General features: G+C 35.5%; 1 protein-coding gene across 1 annotated transcript in view; it reads left to right on the top strand.

Moving 5' to 3' along the window:
- Nucleotides 1–25,264, top strand: part of MALRD1 (MAM and LDL receptor class A domain containing 1) — a 232,787-nt gene that overhangs the window by 102,278 nt on the left and 105,245 nt on the right. Inside the window, exons 26-27 of the mRNA XM_053999538.1 lie at nt 14,838–15,083; nt 16,703–16,860. Of these exons, the coding sequence (XP_053855513.1) occupies nt 14,838–15,083; nt 16,703–16,860 (404 nt within the window). The remainder of the gene's footprint in view (nt 1–14,837; nt 15,084–16,702; nt 16,861–25,264) is intronic.

Raw genomic sequence — 25,264 nt, 5'->3', positions numbered from 1 at the left:
TAATTTATGTGAGCAACTTTGCTTTGTTACCACTGCTAATGAATAGCCTTCTCCTTTAGGATGTCATTAAGCACTGTTCAGGCATTGGGAAATAACACTGATGAGACTACATCAAAACCAAGAAATTGCACTGAACTTTGAGCACAAGATAAGCAGGAAATATATGAGAAAAATTTTCCAGATAGCTCTCTGATAAGGTGCTAGTTCTAGTACTATTGGCTTCCTACTTCTGCCAAGCCAGTCATGGAAATTTATTTCAAATGAGATTTATATTTTGAAGTTCAGCTTTATATGAATGTTACCCCAGGAGGAACACTAGCCAAGCTTTCTGATTCTTTATTTTTGTTGTATTCAGACTCTATCCTCTTAATGGGAGATGCAAGTCCCTGTGGCAATGTTAGAAGCTTTAAAAGCTTTGGTTTTGATGGTAAAGGATGTTCCAAAACACTTTTATGTTTTATAATAAAAAAGATACTAAAATCTCAGGAAAGAGCCTCCAGAGACTGATTTCTCGGTGTAGCTCATATAAGAGATGTAATTTGTGAACTTCAGAGGTTCACAACACTTTAAGGCAATGGTTTAAATTCATCCTTACAGCAAACCATATTTTTTACATTGACAAATTTTACTTTCCAGGATGAGTTTACATGACCCACTGAGGGGTTCAACTTACAGCTGCTACTAGCAGTGGTATTGTTTGCATCAGCTTGTCAGTGGGTCTGCTTCTGCCCACAGAAATGCTCTGGACTGTGGCAAAACGCATGCTGGATGTTGTGAAAAGTGCTCTGTAATGCAACTTTTTAAAATAGAACCAGCTAGAATGGCCATGATGATCAGCTGCAAAAATCTGCAGCCCTAGACTTATCTGCTTATATGCAGAAACAAAGGAAAGTTTAACCAAAAGTAAAACACTTCTATCCATTGATCAATTTTTTGAAAGTTTCTGAGGATGAAGAAGATCATGCAGCAAATATCTGTTTCCTTCTTGTCTCCAGCTAGGGAATATATTTGCTAAGAAAGTAAAAATATTTCTTCTTTAAGAGATAAACTCGTAGTTTTTGAGATCTACTCCAATACAATTCCTTTTTAATTTTTGATTTCTTTTAGGTAATATTTGTAATGCACATATCAAAGGAGACTCTTCTGAGCCTTATTGAGCCATAACACTGTTTAAGACAAGTATACTAAGGAGTCTTTGCTTATTATTTCTGTGCATAGCATGCATACACTGCATTCATATGGCAATGAATGCAGTGTAAAGATGAAATTGAACAGAATCATTAAATGTTCCCATCTGTGACACAGACTCACCGTTCAGAAGAATTTTTCCCTGATTCTATATAAACACCTGGAAATTCTGCACATTAACAAAAAATGTATTCTAAGGTGGCAGTTTCTTTCAGCCAAACATGCAGTAATGTTTAAAGGCGGGAAGTGAACACTGGACAGCTAGAAAAAATAATTTTGAAAGCTAGCATTGTAATTTCCTGTAAACTACAGGATACTGTAGATTGTTCTCAATATGCTGCTTAGCAACAACAATGCTGAACTACAAAGCCACTGAGAGCCACTTAAATTGCTGGGCCTGAGAAACAATAAACATCATTTTAGGCTGGCCCTTATCAAATTTTCATTGTACGAACATCAGTTTTTGCTCCTGTGTCACAATGGTGCTGTGTGGAGGAAAATGCAAAGACAATTTTGTTCTAACAATGCTATTTGTGCCTGTTGCTGTGTCTCTGCAGCGTGGTAAGATTTTTGAGCTAGGTTCTGCCTTGTTTAAAAGGCTGCCTGTATCCACATCAGCCCAGGAAGAGACCCTGGCCACACTGAACCTTGTGAAAGTTGCAGTTGTTTCTGAATTTGGTTTTTCTGGCAAGGTTTTGGTGGCAGGAGGCTACTGGGGTGACTTCTCTGAGAAGGTGCCAGAAGTTTCCCTCATGTCTGACAGAACCAATTCCAGCTGGCTCCGGGATGGGCCCAGCTGGCTCAGGGCTGAGCCCACCAGGGATGGTGGCAGCATCCCTGTGATAACAGATATAAGAAAGGGAAAAGTTGTTGCACAAAAGCAATTGCAGCCAGAGAGAGGAGTAAGAATATGCAAGAGAAGGAGCTTTGCTGGCACCAAGGTAAGGGAAGAAGGAGCAGGAGATTCCCCTGCAGCCTGTGAAAAATTCCATGGTGAGTTAGGCTGTCTCATTGCAGCCATGGAGGTTAATGGTGGAATAGCTATCCATGAATAATATTTTATGCTTACAGTTGTTTACAAAAGAGACATCATGGATTTGACAGCAATTTCCATTATCTCTAAACTTGGTTTTCCTATCTTCTTTTTATCCCTTCCCTCCTGCAGTGTTGTTACTGACTATAAAAATTGCAGATCTCTCCATCAGAGTTTCCTCTCATGTCTCCTTCCATTCACCTGGGAATAAAACAGCTGCCAAGGGCTGCCTGATCAGATTAGCAGGCTACAATAAAGAAAAGTTATTCCAGAGACTAGGGAACTGGTATCTGCTGACTTCAGTTTTGTAGAGAAGACAGTTATTTTCAGCAAATTAAAAGCAATTCACCAAAGTGTGGAACATGTCTTTGAGAACTTTGAGAACATAGGAATATTAACAGAGAATCACATCAAGGTGATGTGATTCACTTCATATCCTCTCTACTGCTATCAGTGAGATGCTGAACATATATGATACTTCTTCTTAATGTTCCTAATATTTCCTTTTTAGGAGATCTTACAAACCAAATGTGATTTTGGATATGTAGTAAACCTTAATATATTTGCCTTCTGTATAGAGCCTAGTTTGCCTAGAAGCACATTCAGAAGTATAGCCCCCTTCTCATTTTTTGCAACAAGTTGAACAGTTCTGCCACTTGCAGAGAAAGCAACTCTGTTTTTACCCTCTTTTTATGGTGAACAGCCAAACACTCCTACTCTATGTCGTTCTCTATGCAGTCATCCTTAAGCAACGTTATGCACTGAAGGAGTTTCAACTTATTTCTTACATGGAAACTATTCCTTATGTTTTACTTTCTCTGACTTTAAAAAAAAAATCCACTATACTCTTTTGGGACTGTAAAATCAGGTCTGTGTAGAGCATTTAGGAAATTAGTGACCAGTGGAATGATACTGTAACAGAATGGTTCTTTTTTTCTCTCTTTCCTGGTAAATCCTAAAACCTTGGTTGTTTTGTCCTTTTTGAACATTGGGCTTTTGTGTTCCTGGAACTATTTCAGAACTGTGCTGTGTCACTCTTTAGGAGTGGTAGTGCTAGGATTCCAGAACCTGTGAAAGATGGACTCTGGTATTCTGTTAAGTCAATAACATCACATTTCACTGCCAGTCACTTAGAGCACAATTAATTTGTTAAATTCTGACTTTTTATCTCCAGTGTAGTTGTATAAAATAACTGATGCACCTATGGGGACTGGATGTTACAGGGATTATAAGAAAGTGAATGTCTTGCAATGGCAGCTGATGTTAGAAACGGTTTTTAGTTCATAACTAGTACTGGGTATGGTGCGTGTTCATTTTCACAAAAAAAATTGTCCTATTATTCATAGTTATTCTTAGCTTATATCACCCTGAATACCTTCATATCACTGGAAAATTTTCTTTACTCATCACTCATGCACTTCCCATGTCTTTTAAAAGTAAATGTTAAAGAATACATACAGTCTTACTGTTTCTCTGTTCTTTCTTTGGGATTTTTTTTATATTAGTTGATGGGGTCTTTTTGTTCCATACTGATTTTTAAATAATTTTAGTAAAAATTTCTAATTCACAAAAAAAAATTAAAATGTATAGAATTTGGTCAGCAGCATAATTAAAATAAATATATGCAAAGTAATAGAATAACCAGGAAATTAGATTTGCAAAAAATATTTTCATTTGAAATATAGCTCAAAACTGTAGAGTGTACTCTAAAGACCAAAGGATATTGCTTATATCATTCTTTTGCAGTTATAATTAGATCTATAAAAGTTTACAGACACGTAAATAGAAATAACTTTGGCAGTTTTTGTAACTAATATATAATTACAAGAATAATAAAATTTTATGCTTCAGTGTATGATGTGATCTACTGAAAAGAGGAAAAAAAAAAATCTCTTTATGCAGAACTAATCAAATCAGTAAGCATTTATAGCTTTGTTTGAAACAGCCAGCATTGACAATTGACTGAGAGAACAGGATGTGAAATGAATAAAGTAGTATTTCTAAAGCATTTTAAAACCAGTTCTGGGAAGAAAAAGAAATAAAAACAAACCTGAAACCAAACAAAAATAAACAATTAGCCTCGAAACAGCAACAAAAGCTTAGCAAAAACCAATCAACGAACTAAACAAGGACCCCCAACAAAAAATCCCAAACAAAAACAAGTGTATAAAGAGGACTCAACATGTTTTTTGGAAGATTGAATCTGTCCATGTAGTTGCGTTAATTACATACAGCAGATTGTGAAGTTTTTTTTATTCATTGGTACCTGAACAGCAAACATATTCTCAGATATATCCAGAATGAAGTTCCACACAAGAGACAACTTTCATTTTCATTATACAATAATACAAAAGGTTTATCATTATGGTATTTTAAAACCAAGATATTTACATGATTAATTTTTTTCTCTCCTTTCTGGTACATTATACAATTCCTTCCATGTTTTTTCAGATTAATGGTGGAAATATTGTAGAATATGTAGATTGGTTTAGGAGCTTGGTATAAAGCAAGTGCATTTGAATATGAAGTAGTCATGACTACAGGTTACTTGAATTCAATTTCTACATAAATTGTCCACCTGTTATTATGAAAATTATCCTTTTTATTTACTGTGAATGAGAAAAATACATAGCCCAGATTCTGGTGGTGTATTTACTAATTCAGTTGAGCTTTCTCCACTTAAATTCCAAATCTGTGTAACTTTACACAGATTATACTTTATCACTGTACTTTATCAATTTAACTGGAAATATCTTGCACCGCCTTTTTAATTCCACAGCTTCTTCTGATTGTTTTTGCTTGTTTGCCCCTTGGACTCTAATCTGTCTCCTTTTATTTCACACTCTAACCTTACCAGATTGTATAATGGTTTGAAAGCAATGTGCCCATTTAATAAACTAAAAAAAGAAAATCACATATATTTTTACTGGTCTAATTTGGAAAATAATGACAAAAATTTAGAATGGGTTGTAATTTTAAGGGAGTTAAAAATATTTTTTCCACTATTCTGTGGGGATTTAAGATACCTTTCAGTCCCTAACCAACTACAGCATTTGTGCATACAGTAAAGTACAGATAATTTGAAGATATTTCCCATACTTTATTATAATTTTATGTCAAAGAAACAAAATTTTTCCCCTAGTTATTCTCAGACATAGTAGTGAAATTAAAGCCCACGAATTCTTTGGATCAGTAGTTAGATGTTAGAGTAGTTAGATGTGAGCCTGAATTGGGCCCATAACTGATTACAGCTCTAGAAACTGGCTGACAGAATGTGATTAATGTCATCTCAGAACATGATTAATGTCATCTAAGGTCCTTGGAGGTAGGGCATTGTCAGCCCTTGTTTTTCTGTTTCACAAAATTGTTCAACATCTTCAAAACTTTCTTTAGCTATTGGGTCTCCACAGACTTGTTTCTGAGAAAGGTGTCCCAGAGCAGGCATCCAAATAAGTATAAGGTCAGGAGAAAAGAATTTCAGTGCTGGCAGTTTGATGAGAGTCTCTGAGCAGCAGGTGAGGGCAGGTATTTATATCTACATTCATAGTATGAGCTGGTAATTCCTTTTGGCAATGAGTAGCTGGGGTTTGGGAATAGCTTTTGTAACCAAACTGGTACAAAAATTGTAAGAGGAATTTCTGATACAAATTTATAAAGGAGAACCCTCTTAAAGAGCCCTTCTCTTTCATTTTCTTTCTGCTGGGTGAACTAAGTAAAATCTGAGCTTTCTTAGGACCGCCAGTGCTACTGTCACTATTAGCTCTCATTATGAGACATTTCTATATGTGTTACCTATTCCAGATTTAGAGCTGGCCTTTCCTTGGGTGAACTGAGAACATGAAAGCTCTAACTCTGATCTGCATTCCAAGAACTAGATAAAAAGTTGCTCTTACTTGTCTGTAATGACTTTTTTTTCCTCACAAGTCTAAAAGTAGAGAAATTATGTCACAGTACAGAGGAGTCTTAGAAATATAGGATGTTTCTACAATTAAGTCTTGCAGCAGCAAAAGTGATCTGAAAAGGAATTTATACTTCACAGAATCTACTCCACTTTTATCTTCAGTGCAGTATACCTTTGCTGGGCATTTGAATTTTCTAGACATCCTGGGACAAAATTTCTATATGTGGTTAAGACTGAAGACAGTGTGGTTCTTTATTCTCCTTCTCTAACTGTAGGAAGCAAGATCTAACTCAAATGTTTTTTAATTACATGCTTATCAGTAGTCACTTTGGACTGCATTTTACATTACTAGTTAGGAATTTAGGTTTTCAATATGATGTACCATAGACAAAGAAAAACATTATTTTGAACAAGATGTTTGTAAACTTTATTTGAAAGTTCAGTTTATACTTTGTGATTTACATAATGAAAGATTTCATTATGTAAAACTCACTGCATCATTCTTTGATTTTTTTTTTTGTTCTCAAACTTTTCAACAGATTGTTACTTCCAAGTAAAATGCTATTTTAGCTTTCACAAGGTACCCAACTATCCCACGATGTGCCTGGATGCTGTTTAGTGTTAGGATAAACAAAGTTAATACACAAATAAGAGGTATAAAGACTGTTAACTGTCAAAATTTATTAAGCATTCTTGCTGTGCAAGGACCACAATCATTTTTTGCTGAAAAGTCAGATCAGCCCCTTGGTCCATCATCCAAGTTGAAGACAAGAGGTAATGAATGTGTTAAACACCTCTGCCTTGTCTCTGTCCCTGTTTGTGAGGAGACCATCCTCATCCTGTAGTGGGTCGATTGCCATTAATATATTTGAAAAAAACTCTTTTTATTGTCCCCCCACAGCTCTGCTCAGCTGAGCTTTTGCCGCACCATTTTTTCCCTACAGTGGAAAGCAGCATCTCTGTATTTTCCCCATGTCACCTGCCCTTCCTGCTGCTGGCCATACACCTTCTTTTTGCCCTTTTTCCAAGGGAAGATTCCTGTCCAACCAAGATGGCCTTCTGCTTCACCTGCTTGAGTTCTGACGTTTGGGAATTGCCTCTGTGCCCTTATTAGGAGATGATGTTTTAAAGGTGACCAGCACTGATGGGCCCCAGCATTTGCAAAAACAGTTTCCCAGGCAACCTTAATAACTAATTCCCTGAGCAGTCTGAGGTCTGCTCTCCTCAGGTCCAGAGCTGAGGCTTTGGCAGTTCTGTCCACAATATCCACTTTGCTCACAAGATCCACTCCAATGACAACCGGTAGATCAAGGAATTTGTTAAAGCTTCAAAACAAGATTGTGTAAAAGATTGTGTAAGAAATCTCTTGGCTTCTATTGGACTTAGAGATGAAGGTTTGGGCTAGGTAAATATGAGGGGTTTAGGTAGTATTGTTTTTTGGGTTTCAGGAGTATTGGTACTCTTCTCTGTGTTTCCCTTAGCTTCCTTTCCAAGCAGAGGAAAGCTGAATGGCAGAGCATGCATGGTAAGTGCTGTGGAAATCCTGTGCGGTGGCATCAAACAATTTCATCAGGGTTGTTTTTCTAACCATGAACTGTTCTGCTCTTTCCATGTTCAGTCACTTGCCAAGCAGATGTGCTACTATTTGCTTACCTCAAAGAGTGCTGGTAAATGTGAACATGTGCTGAATGGCGGTGCAGTTAATAAAGTTATTAATGCTTTCAGGAATAAATGACTGCACTGGACTGGATTAACATTAAATGAGAAGAATAAAAAAAATTGTCTTAATTGTTCATCCTGGCTGGAAAAAAGATAAGGAAAAGAATTCTTTAATGGCACTAGAAGACAGTGTAACAATATTACGGCATAACAGTGCCAAGAGTAATTCTTGTTGCTTTCAGAACCCCACCTTAAAGCACTTTTGCTGACTTTATAGGTGAAATTTTAGTCTTTTTCTTTCAATGTCTGAGAACAAGCATGTAGCTCAGAGGAAGGGAAAAGGTGAACATATTTGAAGCTACATTTCTACAAGATACTGTGTGATTAAGGTGATTGTTGGTATCTTTCTCCTCCATCAAGCATAAGGCATTTTTCATTTTCCTGTTGACCTCTTCAGTGGAGGCTTAAATGTGTGTGGAAGGCTGTTCAAGGCATCAATGAAATCTTTTAATCATCATGTACTCTTCAGATGACGGTGGTAAATACAGTAATCCTGAAATTTATTCCTGAGTAATGACAGATGAGAATTCATAGGGGTCATGACATTCAATTTAATCAGTTTTGGGCAGTTTTAGTTTCTCCTGCACCTGACCCTTACTCACATATGTCTGAAAAGTTTTAATATAGCTGTGTTTAAGTGTTGCAATTTACCATACACATTCTGAGCAAATTATGTTTCTTGCAGCTCTTTCTCGCTTTAATCCCATCTGTACACAAGTAAGAATTCTCCAGAACAATTTCCTTTGTAGTTCACATTTGTATTGTTGAATATTGCTGCTGATTTAAGGGAAGAGGTTGACATTCATAAATAGTAGAGGTCCCCAGCTGATAATAGATGTATTTTTTTTTATCTTCCCCTCTGAATATTGAACAGTTATATGTCAAATTAAGGATGTGACTGGGCCACCTCATAGTGTCTAACATGTTGAAGAAAATGCCATTTTCTGGAAAACATCTGAGATCTTGTGAACATATAATAGAAAGACTTTTTACTGCTTATTCTATGTGCTTTTGCATACCTTTATTTGCCAGAGAAAGGTTTCTCAACATACTTTTGTTCATACTTTCAGTTCTGGAACCAATGTTGTTTCTCAGGTTCTGGGACTCCATGTCCACTGTCCTCTCTCACCAAGGTTAAATCTGGCCAGGACAGTGTCCTCTGGTCTCAGAGTCAGGGCTGTGACTCTAAATTAGAGCTGGTTGGTCAGGCTTTGAGTAGGATTTGAAGGAAGTGCTTTCCACCTGTCACATTTACTGAGCAGCTCTGGCAAGTTGTACAAAGGTGATTTATCACTGCACTGCAGCTTCACCTTCTACTATACAGCTTGGGGTGTGGTGGAGAATATGAAATAGTCACATATTCCACTGCAGCCAGTGAAGGTGTCTCTCCCTTCAGATTCAGTTATAACATCATAAAATGCTTCTAGTTCACTGTTTAACCAACTTTTAGTTTATCTCCTTGTAGAAATTCCCTTCTGACATACCTCAGCTATCCAGAGCTTGTGCAACCCATTTCTCATGCTCAAACTGTTCTGATTTATGGGTGTCTGCATTACTTCAAGCCATTCTTTAGATTCAATCTCCAGACTTTTCTCCCATCAGAAATGCAGCCAGTGAAACCACTGACCACAGCCTGCCCCCAGCTCCTGCAAATGCAGATGCCATGCCTTCTTCCACCCTCCAAACAATCAGATAGCAGTTGGACCATGAAGAGGTCACAGCTAAACCATCTTGGGTTCTTAGGTAGAGATGTCACTAGTTATGCCCCAGTCCAGTCTCTCATAAAAGCAGTTTTACATTGATCTCCTCCAGGCAAGATGTCAGTCTATAGTTATTCATCATTTTACATGAGCTATAAGTTGTACTTCTAAAGGACATGCAGCAAATTTTTTGACATATTTTTAGGATTGTGGATCTGATACCTAGGGAATGTTTCTTTTTCTGTGTCTTTACTAAGGAACTCAGGCAGTAAATAGATTTCAATTTCATTTATTTGAGCCAGAATGTGGCAACCCAAAATTTTGTTCAATATAATTTTAGTTTGGATTTTTGCTAAGAGTAAACTCAAAAGTGTGAGTTAAGCTTTTCGCTTTAGTTAGTATTTAGGATTTTTCACTGTAGTAGATGCATATGATGAATATTGTTGTTTCTGGAAAAGCTTTGCTTAAAAACTAGATGTAAATTCCTTTTCTCTTAGTATTTCTTAGTATTTCCACCCTCAAGAAGACAGGTTATAAATCTCAACATGGCTTTGGAAAGAGAAGACTGTAAAAGAACTGATGTATACAGTTCCCATTAGGTGTGTGTCCTTTTACAACAGTTTTCCTTGCTTGTCCTTTTCTTTATGTTGGAGACATAGACCACCTGTTTAGCACTGGAATAACAATATTAACATGGACTGTGTATCTTATTTCAGTTTTCTGGCAAGAAGCAAACCAGTCAATGCTATCTTTCAATGTATCTTTCAATGAATCCAGGCCTAGGTCTCCTAGGTCTCTTCTTATTCAGTATGAAGATTTAACACCTGAAGAGAGTAACAAAAAAATTCCTTTCAAGTTGCCCTACTAGCATATTTTATAGAATAAATAGGTGTAGAATTACTCAAGCAACATGGAAAGTATGTATTATTTCTGTTACTGAAGATAGTGTGGCAGCACTGTAAGAGCAGGGAGTTAAAAAGACCTTGTGCTTCCTTCTCTAATCAAAACTTATTCTTTTCATTTCTTGTGAATGCACATTCACGTGCATCTAAGCAATTGAAACTGAATCTTTTGATCTTTATAATACTGCTTTTAGCATTGCCCTGCTTATCGTATATGCAGTAAACTCAGTATGAAGAGGCACTGAGTAGCCCCTCTTGCATTCAGGTCAGAATTTCTGGTAACCATAAATAAAGGAAAGCACCAGGTTATGACCCATTGAATGTGTCACAGATTTGCTATGTCTTAAAGAGTATTGAGTGACTGATAAAAATCAATACTTTTCTAATAACAAAGTACCAACAAACAAAACAAAGATTCTTCAATGCTCTGTCATGGACAGAGACAATAATATTGACCAGCAATATCCTACCTTGCTGTTTATGTTTTTGGTTCTTTTTGGTTCTGAGGTTAAATATTACCAGATCTGATTACTGCAAGAGAATTCTCTTGTGTTTGTGTGTGGGAATGGTCAAGATAAGAAATTGATTGGGAAAATTTTGGTTGTTGGAGCTTTCGTCTGCTCTTTGTCATGGCAGTAACTTAGACAGTTAAGAGTTTCTTCTCAAAGTCCCTTTTGCAAATGAACTCAAGCTGTTGTTTTTCTAACTTTCAGTTGTTCAGAATGCAAATCAATATGTCAAAGTACTTGCAAGGCTTACAAAACCAAATGTTTGCACTCAATTCCAATTTGAGAAAATAAAGCCCTTTTCCTTCAGAAAAAAAAAAGCTGATATCCTATAATACTTTTAAAATCTTTTTTTCCCTAACACCCCAACATCTGAAAGTCTTTAAAAATTCTCTTAATTTCTAAAGCTTTGCTTTTGAAATTAGATGCATTTTTCACATTCCTGCATTGACAAGTCAGTTTTACCATGTATTATCAACAGTGATGAAAGCATTTTCTCTGTGTCCTTGGGCTATAGTGGTGAGATACTAGAGGAAAGATGTTCTTGTTAACAAAGTATTTTTTTTAAGGACACATAGATTTCAGTCATACGGTAATGTCAACTCAGAGCAAGAAGGATAATGGAGTAATTTTTACCAGGAAAAACTCAGAGATCTAAATTATCCAGAGAGCCCCTATCCCTGGGATGTCACACTCTTAGTCTGCTGATTAATTACTCTGGCCTCTATACCAGACTATGGTTCTACAGGAGCTCTAGCTTTGATTTAGAAGAAGGTATGCTTGTACCATGTGAATGTAAATAAAGTCTTTTGAAAATATTTTGAAGCAGCTCTAGATTTTCACACCTATTGATGGGTTATTCCAATAATTGTAAACTATCTCATTCATTTGATTTGGTTTTGATTTGGAAAACATCCATGCTGATGCTATTAAATATAATATGTTTAAGAAGGTTAACAACTTATTAAATTTAACAATTTTGAAATAATCCCAATTAGAACATAATCTGGCCACTTCTGGAAAGGATAATAAAAATATTTTTATAAATACATTAATAGCAAAATGAGTGTCAAGAAAAACCTCCATTCCTTATTGGATGCAGGGGGGCAGATGAGGAAAAGTCTGAATACTTGAGACCTTCTTTGCCTCAGTTTTCAAAAATAAGACAGATTGTTCTCAAAAAAAAATTATTTTCTCCCTTGATGTTTGCAGGTGCATTTTTTTTTTCAGAATATATTTAAGGAAAACACCCTTATAAAATAAGGAGATTAATCCTTCTCCTAAAACATGTTTAAAAATATAAATGTTTTACCTGTTGATTTTGCTCTGGGTATATGAACAAGAGGATTATTAACTGGTGCAGCTGTTTTCCTCTGTTGTATAAATCCTCCTCAAGTCAAAGATTATTTATCTGAAGGATACATATAATGATGAGATACAAGATATTTATCTGAAAGGGGCTCTAACAGCCCCTAAGGCTCTACTGCAGCCTAGTGTATCTATGCAGTTACCACATAGGACAAAATGTCTACCCACAAATAATCTTCTAGAAGCACTGATTGGAGAAAAGGTTTACTGAACCCTGTTAAGGAGAAGTTCCTCTCAAATAAATACCTCTCTCGTACACAGCAATCTATATAACAGAGTGTTTGAACAATTAAGATTAAGAAAAAGTAGGGAAGAAAGGAAGAAAGCTCTAAAAAAATTCCTTTTCATGTAGGTTCGTGGTTGTTTTCTGGGGGGAGGGAAGGTTGTTTGTTTGGTGAAGTTTCTTTTTCCCTACAGTTTTAAAGCCTTAGAAATGTCAGTTAAAGAGAAGCTATACTATGGAAGTACATCCAGAAGCAAGTCACGTTACAGACTCAGGCAGTGTAATATCATTCATTACACATGCTTGGAAAGATTCATTCATGCCAGGATTCAAGACGGATTTTTTTGTTTTTCCTGAGGAAACAAAGACTTCCACTTTTCAACTCTGCTTTTTTTTTAACTTGAAATTGGAAATAATGCTACAAAGGGACCTCAAAATTCAATAGTTATTGAAATTCTTGATCATTGAACTGCAAGGGAAAATATTTTAAGGCATGAAATGATCCTGAAATTTAAATTCCTAGTTTGCTGACAAAAAAAAAGTTTTGCTAAATTCTTATTGCAATCACTTAAAAGAAAGGTAGGATTATAATAACTAGTTACTAAAATATATATGTCACTTAAATTAGGCAGCAATTTTATAATAAATCTCTGTCACCCTTTGGGATACAACGCAGATAACTGAAATTCTGAAGAAGATTGATAGAAGCTTCTGATGGACACGGACTGGTTCATCAATGCTATTGCACTATTCCTTTGACCAGGACCATTTTCAGAGATTGTGTACTAATAAAAATCCCACTGATGCTTTTAGAAACATTTAGCTGTGAACTTCAAACAAGTCTTTTTCTTCTGGTCAGAGATTATCCATTTTTCTTGTCTCCAGATTTGGAGATCTTTGCCTGATGTTCTTGACTTTCAAAGTCAGTATCAGATTTTTATTCTTACTTGCTTCATTTTGATCAGGAACTTTTTCTTCCTTTCTCTAAGCAATTGTTAAAAGCCAAATTGTACACAGTCTTTTGGAGCAAACCTGGTACATATTTTTATGTTGCTAAGAAATTAGGAATTAAAAATTAATATTTTCCCTGGAAATCTTGCTAGATATTTCTAAAATATCCCAATATATATTTGTATTTTAAATTTATGTTAATAAGAATTGAATTAGGAGGATTTTAACTTGAAGAGGATAGGTTAACACTTGTTTTCTTTAGCTGATATCTAGAAATAAAGTGACTTGTTTTCACTTTAGCAAAAACCTCCAGCAAAGGGTTCTAACAATGTTTTTTCACTTTGGAGTATTTGTAATTTAGAGTCTGTCTGAAACAAATGCCATGGGATGGAGGTTGCCAACATGACAACAGAAAACCCCATCTCTTATCCTCTTTTTACTAATAAATCTTTTTTTCAGACCTCTTGATAAAATCCAGCCTTATGTGAATATCCTTTAGCTGCTTTAAGTTAATACAGTGGTAATGGAAACAAGTTTCTAGCACCATGTGATTTTCAGTATCAATTAACTCAGATTCCCCTGTACTTCTGCAACTTTAGACATGTACATAGCTCATATATTCATACTTCTATTTTTAAGTAAAATTATTCTTGTTTATTTATTTCTGACACAGCAGAATGTACAAAGTAAACGGGAAGGGGTCAATTTCAGAATGTTGTATTTCACTTGATTACAGAATGTACTAAAGCTGAGAGTCCTGCAGAAAGTGATCTGAAATGAAAACATGAAACTTGGAAATAGATCCTGTGTCTGAGTCCTACAATCCTTAGGCTGCACAATAGTAGAATTAGCCCTCAATAATAGCAGGAAGACTGCACAAAAAAGACACCGTCAACCTACTGAACTCATAAAAAAAAAATCCATTAAAAGGCAAACCTCTGTAGTTAAAACAGAAAAGTTTTTTCTTCCAAATTAGGGCTCCTAAAGTAGGCTCAACTTTGCAGCTAAGATAAAATGATTTAATCCAACACCACATGAAAGGAGAATGCCAGCAATTAAGTCAGACTAGAAAGCTTTGTTAGTGATGGAATGCCTGGCTGGAGCTTGCCCTCTGAGGCTTTACAAGGGAAACAGTCATTTATTTAGGCAATCACTTGACAAAATACAAAAGAAATAAACTGATAATGGATTGGTACTTCAGGGGAACCAAAGGCTTTTAATAAAACTGTTCTGGACCACCCTCCTCCTCCTAAATATTAAGCTCTCTGAAATGTAACCTTCCAGTAACCTTGCTGGGATGGACGGCTCTGTGATTCACCAGGACACCCTCATTCTTCTCTTTTCAGGCTCCTGCTCACATGGCCATAGGCAGTGCCAGAATGGCAAGTGTTACAGACCAGAACAAAGCTGTGATTTTGAAGACAACTGTGGGGATAATACAGACGAGAGTGAATGCGGAACTTCCTGCACCTTTGAGAATGGCAGATGTGGCTGGCAGAATTCCCTGGCTGACAATTTTCACTGGGTGCTGGGGGTCAGCTCGCCTCAAAGTCTTAGACCTCCCGGGGACCACACGCTTGGAAATAGAGCTGGTATGTTGTTAGTTCACAAGTAAGGGATAATTGTCTTCATGAAATGTCTCGTAACTCCATGGGCAGCAGAGGAGTTCTAAAATTTCTAATCAGGGTGTCATTTTTAATGAATTAGATGTCTTACAATATAAAAATACTAACTACCATTGTACAATAATTTTAATTTAGGAAAATTGAATCTTAGTTGTTTCTCATATGAGTCAGGCAAGATAGTTTGATATTTGGTCTGGCTGCAATTTGCAAAGGTGAGTTATCTCAGCTCTGAAATCTACTGGGTCCCACTCCTCCAGAGCTTGAGGTCATTTTCAGGAAGCTTACAGTTTCCCCTAGTTCATACTATTCATACTGTAATTTTAGATAATGTTAAATAAGTAAATTTAAAAAAAAAACAAAGCTCCTTTGTTAGTGCATGTCCTGGTTTGTTTTGGCCAAAGCATTCAGTTATCTGCTCTTGTTCTTGCTACAAGCTCTTTGACTTCATACTTTGCTTTTGAAGGTCCTATAGTTCAGACAAGGACGTTACCACAGCTGAGCTCAGAACTGATCTTAAAGTGAAATATTCACAGCAGAGTTGCACAAAGGCATGATAGTAGTCACTGAATGTTTACACAAACTGCTGAAGGACAAAACCCAATAAACTTCAGAATATGTAGGAAAAAGATTCATTTGCATTGTCAGTAATATAAAAAGTATTATCACAAATACACCACTATACTTGTTAAATATATGCTTGACCTCAGAGAAAAAGCATATTTCTTATCCCATAACACCATGGCAAATATCTATGGTCATATCTGAGCCAGGGAAGTGTCAAAGTTAGAATGAGCCCATTTGTTTCTGCATTATCTAGTGAAGTATAATTTTTTTTTGCCTAATACATATACAAACATTAGTAGATGTGCAATTATAATTTCTGTGCTATTTATAATACATTTGTGTTTATTTCAAATACACATTTCTTATTGGTACAAAGGAAAGAAATGAATTTGAAAACTTGGGAGAATTTTTTATGCTTCTGATTAAAAATAAAGATGGAAGACTCAAGGACCATATCAGTGCTGAAAAATATTAACTCTAGGCATCTAATTTTGCAATTTCATCTGACTAAATAATTTATATGTTCATTAATATTCAAACAGAGTAAAAATGACCAAAGGTAATATGAACTGTTAGAGATACCTAGTGATTTATACATGCATATTTTTTTTTTCCTGCTTCATAAGTTTTTATATAGCATGACTTGCTATTTTGAAGATTACCTTTCAGGAGACTTTATCCTGAAATTTATCATGATGTGGCTATTGTGTGATGTGTTGTCAGAATTGCAACTACTACAGTTCAGCAGCGACATGTAATCAAGGTAGCCAGAAATCATGGAAGAGTTCCCAGTCTTCTACACAAGTCCATCCAAAACTTAAACTTCTACCAGCAATTTATTTCTGATATAAGAAGTGCACAAGGAATGGGAAGTGGTCATTTTTTCTCCTGAGCTGAGGTTGACTAGTATGAGACTTATGAGGGAAGTGTTCTTCATATGTCTCTGCATTTACTTTACTGAGTTTTGGAATCTAATTTGAAAATGTAAAACATTTTTTCAGTAATACATCATTTAATTTCAGGACATTTCCTATATCTTGAGGCCACTGCAATGAGCCTAATAAATGAAAAAGCCCATGTGAAGAGTTCCATATGGAAAGAATCAAGTGGGACTTGTGTGATGAGCTTCTGGTACTTCAAGTCATCAAAAGCCATGGGACATATTCAGGTTCTGATTAAGGTAACAAAAAAACCTTTTCTTTTGAGTATATTATACCTGTAAGGGTGTTCGTGCTCCTGCAGAGTGCCTCAGCTCTGTGACATTCTGTTGTTTAGCTGACAGACTGGGAGAGCTCCCCCGCACCTCCTGGTTCTGTGCTAGTTTTTATTACTCCAGTCTCTTAAAAATGCTTTTAGCATTTCTCTTCCAAGAGAAGCCATCTGAAAAGCCAAACAAAATCTTTTCAAATCCTCTTTGTATCTTCCCCTCTTCACATATAGTACCTTTCTCTTTGATTTTTTCCATGTGAAGCTATTTTCATATTTTGCTGACATCCTGTATCAGTATACAGTCCTATTGTTCTGATGGGATGACACAAAAAAAAAAATTGCTAACATTTACAAAGTGAGAATAAAATGCAAAAATATGACTGCATTAAATATTTTTATATAAATGGGTACAGAGTAGAATCAATTTTATTTAGAAATATTGTTTTCTTCACTAAATGTGAGATGACCAAAAAAGTATTTACAAATACTGTCTAGTTATTCATTTGTAATGAAAACTGAGACATTTGTAAAAAATTGGCTGTTCCTTTGCTGTTCATTATAAAGGATTAAATGCCTGTAAAAACTTTTTTAAAATCGTAATATGGTTCAGACAAGAAATTAATTCTTATGTAGAAATTAATAATCAACGTTCTTCAGACACAGTGACCAAATATGTGTTTGTGCTTACTTCTATCTGTGCATCTCTTCTGAGTATTATTCAAGTATTATTCATTTATTCAAGTATAAATCATGGTGCAATTTATTTGCCATGTGTCTGTTAACTTCCCTTCCTGCAATATCTCTAATAATGTCTTGGTGAACTGCATTAAAGTTTCTGTTTTATTTCCAATGCATATGTTGCCTGACTTAACTTTAAATGATAAATTATATTTTTTTCCTTGAAAACAAATTACTTAAAATTATTTCTCCTGTATTCTGAATGATATAAAAATAATTTAAAAGCCTGAAAGATAAAAGACTTCAATAGATTTTAGTACCTAGAGATACAGCCTGAAATATGTCTGCCTGAAATATAAAAAACAATGAACCATTTGACAGATATCAGGAGATTTTTTTCATTAATTAGTCCAAACACCTACAAATAACAACAGACCACTCATCAAGTAACTGCATAGTTATTAAGATGTTTTTATACAGCTATTTCTCCCAGAAAGGTTCAAATTTATAAAGGAGGAAAAATTATTCCATCATTGTGCCTGGGATTTTTTGCAGATCAACTTAACTTCGTCTACTATGCAGTTATAAGGACCCATAGGTCCATATTTTAATTGGAGTTCCTATTTAGCAGTGTCTGTAGGAATATGATCTAATTAAACAACACATATCATGGGAAGTCATACTCAAGCTTCTCCTGCTGGTTCAAACTGCAATACCTCCATATTTCCATCCAGATTGAGTATCCCTTGATTTAAAGTAAAGCTAATGTCAGTGAAATCAGACCTCTGGGTAGTGATTAGCTGAAAATGAAAGATGATGAGATGATCTGGGAAGGTAATTACCATCTCAAGTTTAAAAACTCAGCAAACTGTCTGGCTGAAGTCATTCCATCCATTCAAAGTTTAACTGAGAGTGAAGACTGTATATACAATGGAACAGGGATGAAAAATAAGATGAGGAAATATTTATAGAGGCAGAATGAGGAAAAATATTCTCTTCTTATGGAATTACCACAGTGGAACAAAAATGGTAAGCAAAGGTAAAAAGCCATTTTTAGAAAAATCATAGTTCATGGTATGCACCAATATATTTTCTTAACTATGCATTGCTTGTCCACTTTCAGGAAGTCTAAGCATATTATATATCACACTACTAAAGTGTTATGGCAGATTATGAGATAAACAACTAGAAATAAAACTAAAAGATTATAAAAGGGTACTATAGCCAAGCATGAACCTCTTTTGTTAAAGTTTGAAGCTGGAGAAAATCAACACATTTTCCTAATGGAATTTCTCTGAAGCTACTGTTGTTTTGATTTTTTTCTCTTGAAATTGTACTACATATTCTTTGAGGAAAACCATCTGTGTATGGAATAATAATAATCCAGTCCAAGTGATGGGCTGTTGAATTAGCTGCAAACATATAGTATTCTTGAAATTGACCCCTTCAACATTTATGTAAACAAAATATATTGACAGTGTAGCTACTTATGAAGACTGAAATACCAAACTCAGCACTCATATGAATTCAAATTACAAAGATTTGATAGCAGTGCAAAAGCAAACAAAATATTCCCCAAAGAGATCTGGATATAACTAATCAAAACTTTTTCCAGTGACATTTTGAGACATTCTAGTCTTGACTGTGTCAGCTGTAAGAGAATATCATCCATTGAAGGAAATATTTCAAAGTTCAGGTGCAGCATGTTCACTGTGCCTGTTTTAGTGTTGATGGTGGGGCACCTCATCAGCATTCTGTTTATTTAATGAGTCAGAAGAAACTGTGTATTTTTAAACATGCTTATAGAGAGGCAAGCAAGAATTATTAGGTGAAAGCGATAATACATTTCATTATTCTGTTGATCTAAAATAAGCAACTTAAGTTGTCCCCGCAATTAAAAAAAAGAATCAGAAGAAAAACAGCAAGAAAGGATAAAAGCATTTGTTGAAAATAATTTTTGTGGTATCAATGTCAATTGCTTTTCCATATAGACATTTTAATTTAAGAAGATAATTTAGGATCTGGTACAGTTAGGGGAAGATTCTTTCAAAGTTTTGAAACAAGCATCCAAAAACAAATATGCAGATGAATAAGGAAGGTGAAACCTGTCATTAGTAACTTCCTCTGCTGGCAATAACAAGGCCAATACGCACAGGATCTCATTAGGAAGTTCCAGTGGACCTTACCCAGGCATTTAATTCCATCCAGTTAAAAATCAGCAAAGACATAAAGACATTCAAGAAAACAAGAAGTCCCGACGAGCTCATGGCAAGTCGGGCCCCTTTTATACTGCGGCAGCAGCCTAGCCTAACCTAACCTAACCTAACCTAACCTAACCTAACCTAACCTAACCAGCAGCCTAACCTAACCAGCAAACCAACCTAACCTAACCAGCAACCCAACCTAACTTAACCAGCAGCCTAACCTAACCTAACCAGGGCAGCAGGCAGGTGGAACCAACATCCAGCCTCCTTCACCCAGCTGCTCAGGGCTTCTGCACACAGACCCTTTACCTGGCTGCTGCTTCTCAGCAAAAGCTAGGACCCCCACAGTTGTTCTCCTGGCATTGTTATTGCTTTTAACCAGCCCAGTGTAGAGAAGAGAGGGCTGGTTGTGTAGAAATACTTGGTTTAGCAGGTGCCGCATCTCAGGTATAGATGACTCTCAGTGGATTTTCTAATTCCCTGGTTAGTTTTAGTGGAGCTAAATTTTGCTATCCCAGGCTGTGGACATGAAAATCTTCAGCACAGGTTCTGCAGATGCCAGCTGGTATATTCTGGACATTTGTATTTGTAGGATCGAGTAGCTTAAAATCACATTTTCACAGATCAATATAATTGACCCTACTTCTATAGGAAGTCACTCAAGAATAAGGCTTAAGGAAACTGGTTATTCTACCTCACAGCATAAAATAGAATGTGTATTTCTACATTGATTCTTCTCACTGACTGCATGAAAAACAATCAATCCCTCACATTAATGTAGAAGACTGCATTGGATTCAGGTAGCCTCAAAGCAGATTACTTGACCTCCATGAAACTAGAGGGAAAAATTAAGTTTTTCGAGATTTGCTTGAATGCTTTACTTAAGAGTTTGCTGAAATCATGTTCCAAAAAATTGTAGACTATCTGTAGATTTAACAAACATAGACATGAGGTTTATTTTGTAGACAAAATTAAGGTATTAGCAAAATTCTTTAAAACTAATAGCAAAGAGTAAATTTTCCTAGTATTTAGTTCCACATAGCTCCATAGTGGTAATAGCCTTTATTTAATGAGTATCTACACCTCTGAAAAGGACACAGTTTTAAACTATTTACTCCCATTACTGACCTGTGAACTGCTATTAAAACTTGTAGTTGAGTCAATGAAATGTCATCTGACTAATGAGTGAGAATAACAGAATATTAGTCCCAAGAGTTCTGAAGGAAATCAGTGGAGATATGGTGAAATACAGTATTACTTGTCAAGAGTAACTTTTATGGCATCTTTACTTCCCAGGGAAAGAAAATTTGTATTTCCTGAATCTCAAACAGCACTTATCTTTTTAGACATCCTTTCAAACAGTGTTGTTTTATGACCAATTTTGACACAATGACATAAGCATATTTCCAAGCAAATTGAGAATAAGAGACTGATTAAATAGAAATAAATCAGTTTTCATTGAAAGCATAATTTTTCAAAAAGAGTTTACATAGAAAGTACAAACATTCCACCAAGTCACAAGCAGTGTGTCTCAGAGCCAGCCTGGCTTTCTACCCCAGCCTGGCACCAAATAGCATAATGTGGCATAGATAACAAATGCACTTTCAGTCTCCTCCAGACTGCACAGCTCCCTAGTGTTGTTTCACTGAACCCATTCTTCAAGTCAGAGATCTCTGGGAGTGATTTACTTTATTGATTTGTCATCTTATAATCTCATAGAGTGCTATCACATTGCTGCTTTTTAGCATATGGGACTGAAGTAACTTCTGGGATCTTTGCTCTTTTCTAGCACTTTTCAGGGCACACATTCAGCAGTGAAAGTTGTGGTACAAATGGATCTCAGGGCAGAGTTCTTTGAAGGATCATAGAGCTGCTGTTTAATGTTTTTTACTGCAGCAAGAGACATCAGAATCAGATCTTTTTATAATAACTGTGAAACAGGCATAGGACTTTGTCTGAACAATAGCCTCTGAGGTATAGCCTTGGGCTTTGAGCATTTTCCACACTTCTAAAGAACTCAGAAATTTAATTAAACTTTTTTTTTTTTTTGACATAATAAATAATGCAACATGTAACCTTGTGCCTGCTGATACCTTTTACAAAGCATAAAACATTGATCAGATCTAAAAGCCCAATACAGTATCTAATTTTCCTGATCAACAATCCCACTTGGAAAAGTTTCCAAATTTCTTAGAAATGTTCTAAGAAAAAACCTGAACATTTCTAAGAGTTCCAATTGACCTCAGAAAAGGTGGAAGATCTTTCTTTTGTTTTTCTTTTTTCCTTCTCATCACTTTTTACATCCCGAAAGCCTCTTCCGTATGCCACTGAGAAAAGCGTCTTTCTTTTTTTTCAAATAAATACTGAACTGAGCAGATGTTACACTGTGAAACTTCATCAGATGTAGCACTAGCACTCATAGTGCAGAATATTAATCTGTTACAGGTTTTGTATTCCTTTAATGTAACTTTTATTTTTAATTCACAGATAAGTTTTAGTATTGTGAAGATCAAGATAGTCCTTGATCTTTGGCAGGCTTGCAGTACCAAGTTGTAGTGTGAGTAAAATTACTTTAATTAATCAATAAGGGTTCTTAACACAAGAGTCTAATTTTTATCCTTGCAGATTTTTTTTTCTTTTTCTGACCTTCAGCTTTGAATTCTCATTAGCTTCAGGAAGAAAAATCAAACCAAACCAAACGAACAACAACAACAATAGAAAAAACCAAAAACCAACCAACCAAACAAACAAAAACAAAAAAAAAAACCCCACAAACCAAAACACAAACCAAAACATAAAAACAACAACAAAAAGAACTTTTCAGTTAAACAAAAAATGTCAAAACCACCCCAAATCCAGCTGTGTTTCTGTACTTGCCATAATTTATTCCACAATGATGGGAGGATCTGATTCTGGTAATTTCCTGTGAGAGTCAGACTAGGAATTTTTAGGTGCACATATTTATGATTGCAGTAATCTCTAAGTGTATTTGTTTGTAGGTTGATTCCATAGCATTAGGTAGAATTGTCTTATCATTGCATGCACTAACATGCAAGAGCGTTGTAGAGAGCAGCTATTATTTGCAGCAGAGAATAATAGTGTCAATGCAGGGGGAGCTTTGAGAGACACCAGTTTCTTCCCACCATCTTACTATGCAAACAAAACCTTCCATAACACAGCAACTTCATGGTGCTTGCTGGTGAAAGGGTCATTGCCGCTCAGAGATTAATTTCCTGCCCACTTGTGGAAATCCCATAGTCCATTCACAGCAGTTTCTCATCTTTGTAGACTTAAATTCTTCCAATAGGTCTTTCTTTTCAGTCATACTCTTCAGGTTTCCAGCTTCCCTCAGCACTTCCCCATGTCCTCATTCTTTCGTATCTTGCTTCTGCAAGGTTTACCAGGCCATATCTGCAATTAAAAAAGATCAGGGAGCTCAAATAAGGAATTTTAAACTGATTTTAAAACTGAAGAAACCATGTTAACATGATTTTCTGTTTAAATTAATGTAGTTGTGAGAGATGACACAGTAATACTATTAAAATCAGGAGTTACAGACTATTTGCATTAAATCTGGAATATGTGGGTGTAATTGTGTGGTCTGCAGGGTATAGTTGATTTTGCCTTCAGCAGGAGCACTACAAGTAGAAGATGAACACTAAAAATTGTATTTCTTAGCTCCCATATACCAGATTTGTAGAGGGCCTTAATCTGTGTTCCTAGTTTTTCTTTGGCTCCAGTGGTTTAGGTGATGTGGAAAATTGGTGGGATTTTTTGTTTATGTGTTTGTTTTTTTAATAAATAAATCTTTATTAAAAGTACAGATCTTACAAAATTGGAATTAAAAAATAAGGAGAATTGTTTAATGTTAACTGTAATGCTGGGCTGTAATGTGAACCAGGAATAACTGGGTTTGATCAAAATATGAGCATTTTCTTAGCAGAATTGGGGGCTTGTTTTTTAAAGAGGGTGAGCATAACACAAAAGCCCACCAAACCTACCAAACAAACAAAAAACCACTAAGCCTTTGAGACTGTGTCTATCAAAACATGATGTAGACGCTTTTCAGATTTTCATACTAAATGAATACTACGAGCCAAACTTTTTTGCTTAATTTTCAAATTCATACAAGAGAGAAAAAAAATTCTTATAATGGAAAGCATTCTTGTTTGTTGGATAGCAGTCATTGAATATAAATACAATGACATATTATAAACTTGTTTTAATTCTAACACTTAGATTAAGAATATAACTGAAGGGTGGTGAATAAAAAAGTGCAAGTAACTTTATATTTATTTCCTTTCAAAATCATCTATTTTCTCTAAACCATTATATGTCACCACACCTTTCTTATTATAATGCTAACGTAAGGTTCTATACCATGGGTGATGTTATTAATAATTTAAATTATTATTTGGCATCCAATTTTATGAAGGTCAGTTTTTCTTTCAATGGAATGTGAGAAAAGACAGAGGTTGTAGAAAGGTCATATGAAACCACAGTGGAAAACTAGGCTAATGCATTTGCATAACTTTATTTCATGTCCTTAACTTCTTCCACAGTTTATTGGAAATTGTGTTTTGTTTGAAATTACAGTGGACCAGGCACTCAATCTGTATTTGGCTGAATCAATAAATCAAGGCACAAATGTGAACCATCTTTCAGCTTTTAAATAGTTTGCTTACACTTGTTTTCTGTACATTTATACCATCTCATTTGGGCATCTGAATAAAGTGCTTCTTCTTTTAAGTGACAGAATTATAAAGCTACTCTGCCATTCATGCCTTTAAAATCTTCAGCCTATATTTAGGTGTTATTTGGTCTTCCCCTCAGAACCTCACTGTTGCCTTTCACTGAATAGCACAGCTCTAGTATATTATATTACTGTTTTCCAGTTTAATTTAGTTTGATCTGCATGGAAGAAAAACTTTTTGAAAGCAGAACTTCCATTGTGATCCAGAAGAGGTGCTAGTTAAATTTTGATACATGAGGCATCTAATTCATTTCATTGATCAGCAAACACTTGAAGACTCTTGTTATTTATGACATGGAAATACCATTAGACGTGAAGGATTCTGCAGTGCACAACATTATTCTGAGCATTTTGACAGTGTGATTCAGTTCAGAATTGTCTTTCTTTGGGAGTTCAGAAGGAGTATGTTATCAAAAAGTTTATTAGCAGTCAGAAATTATTTAAGTTGATTTCCAGCTCTTTAACACTTTATACACCAGCACTATTCTTCAAGAGTTACTAAAAGAGTGAGAGTTCTGCTTTTTTTCTTTCCCAGTCTAACTGTTTTAGGAGTATGTGGGTGTGGGCTATGGAAAGGAATTAGGAACTAATGAAAATCTTCCCCTGACTCACTAGCTGCACATTAATTAATCTTAGACTTTTCCTTAGTTAAAAGTATGGTCTGTTAAAGTCAGATTCTCTGGAATTTAATCTCTATAAAAATTGCAGTCCTCTCCTTCCAAGTTGTACCAAGATTTGTT

Source organism: Vidua macroura, chromosome 1, assembly GCF_024509145.1.
Source record: "Vidua macroura isolate BioBank_ID:100142 chromosome 1, ASM2450914v1, whole genome shotgun sequence".
NCBI lineage: Eukaryota > Metazoa > Chordata > Aves > Passeriformes > Viduidae > Vidua > Vidua macroura.
The sequence above is the reverse complement of the archived record's forward strand: the minus strand, read 5'-3'. Positions and strand labels throughout refer to the sequence as shown.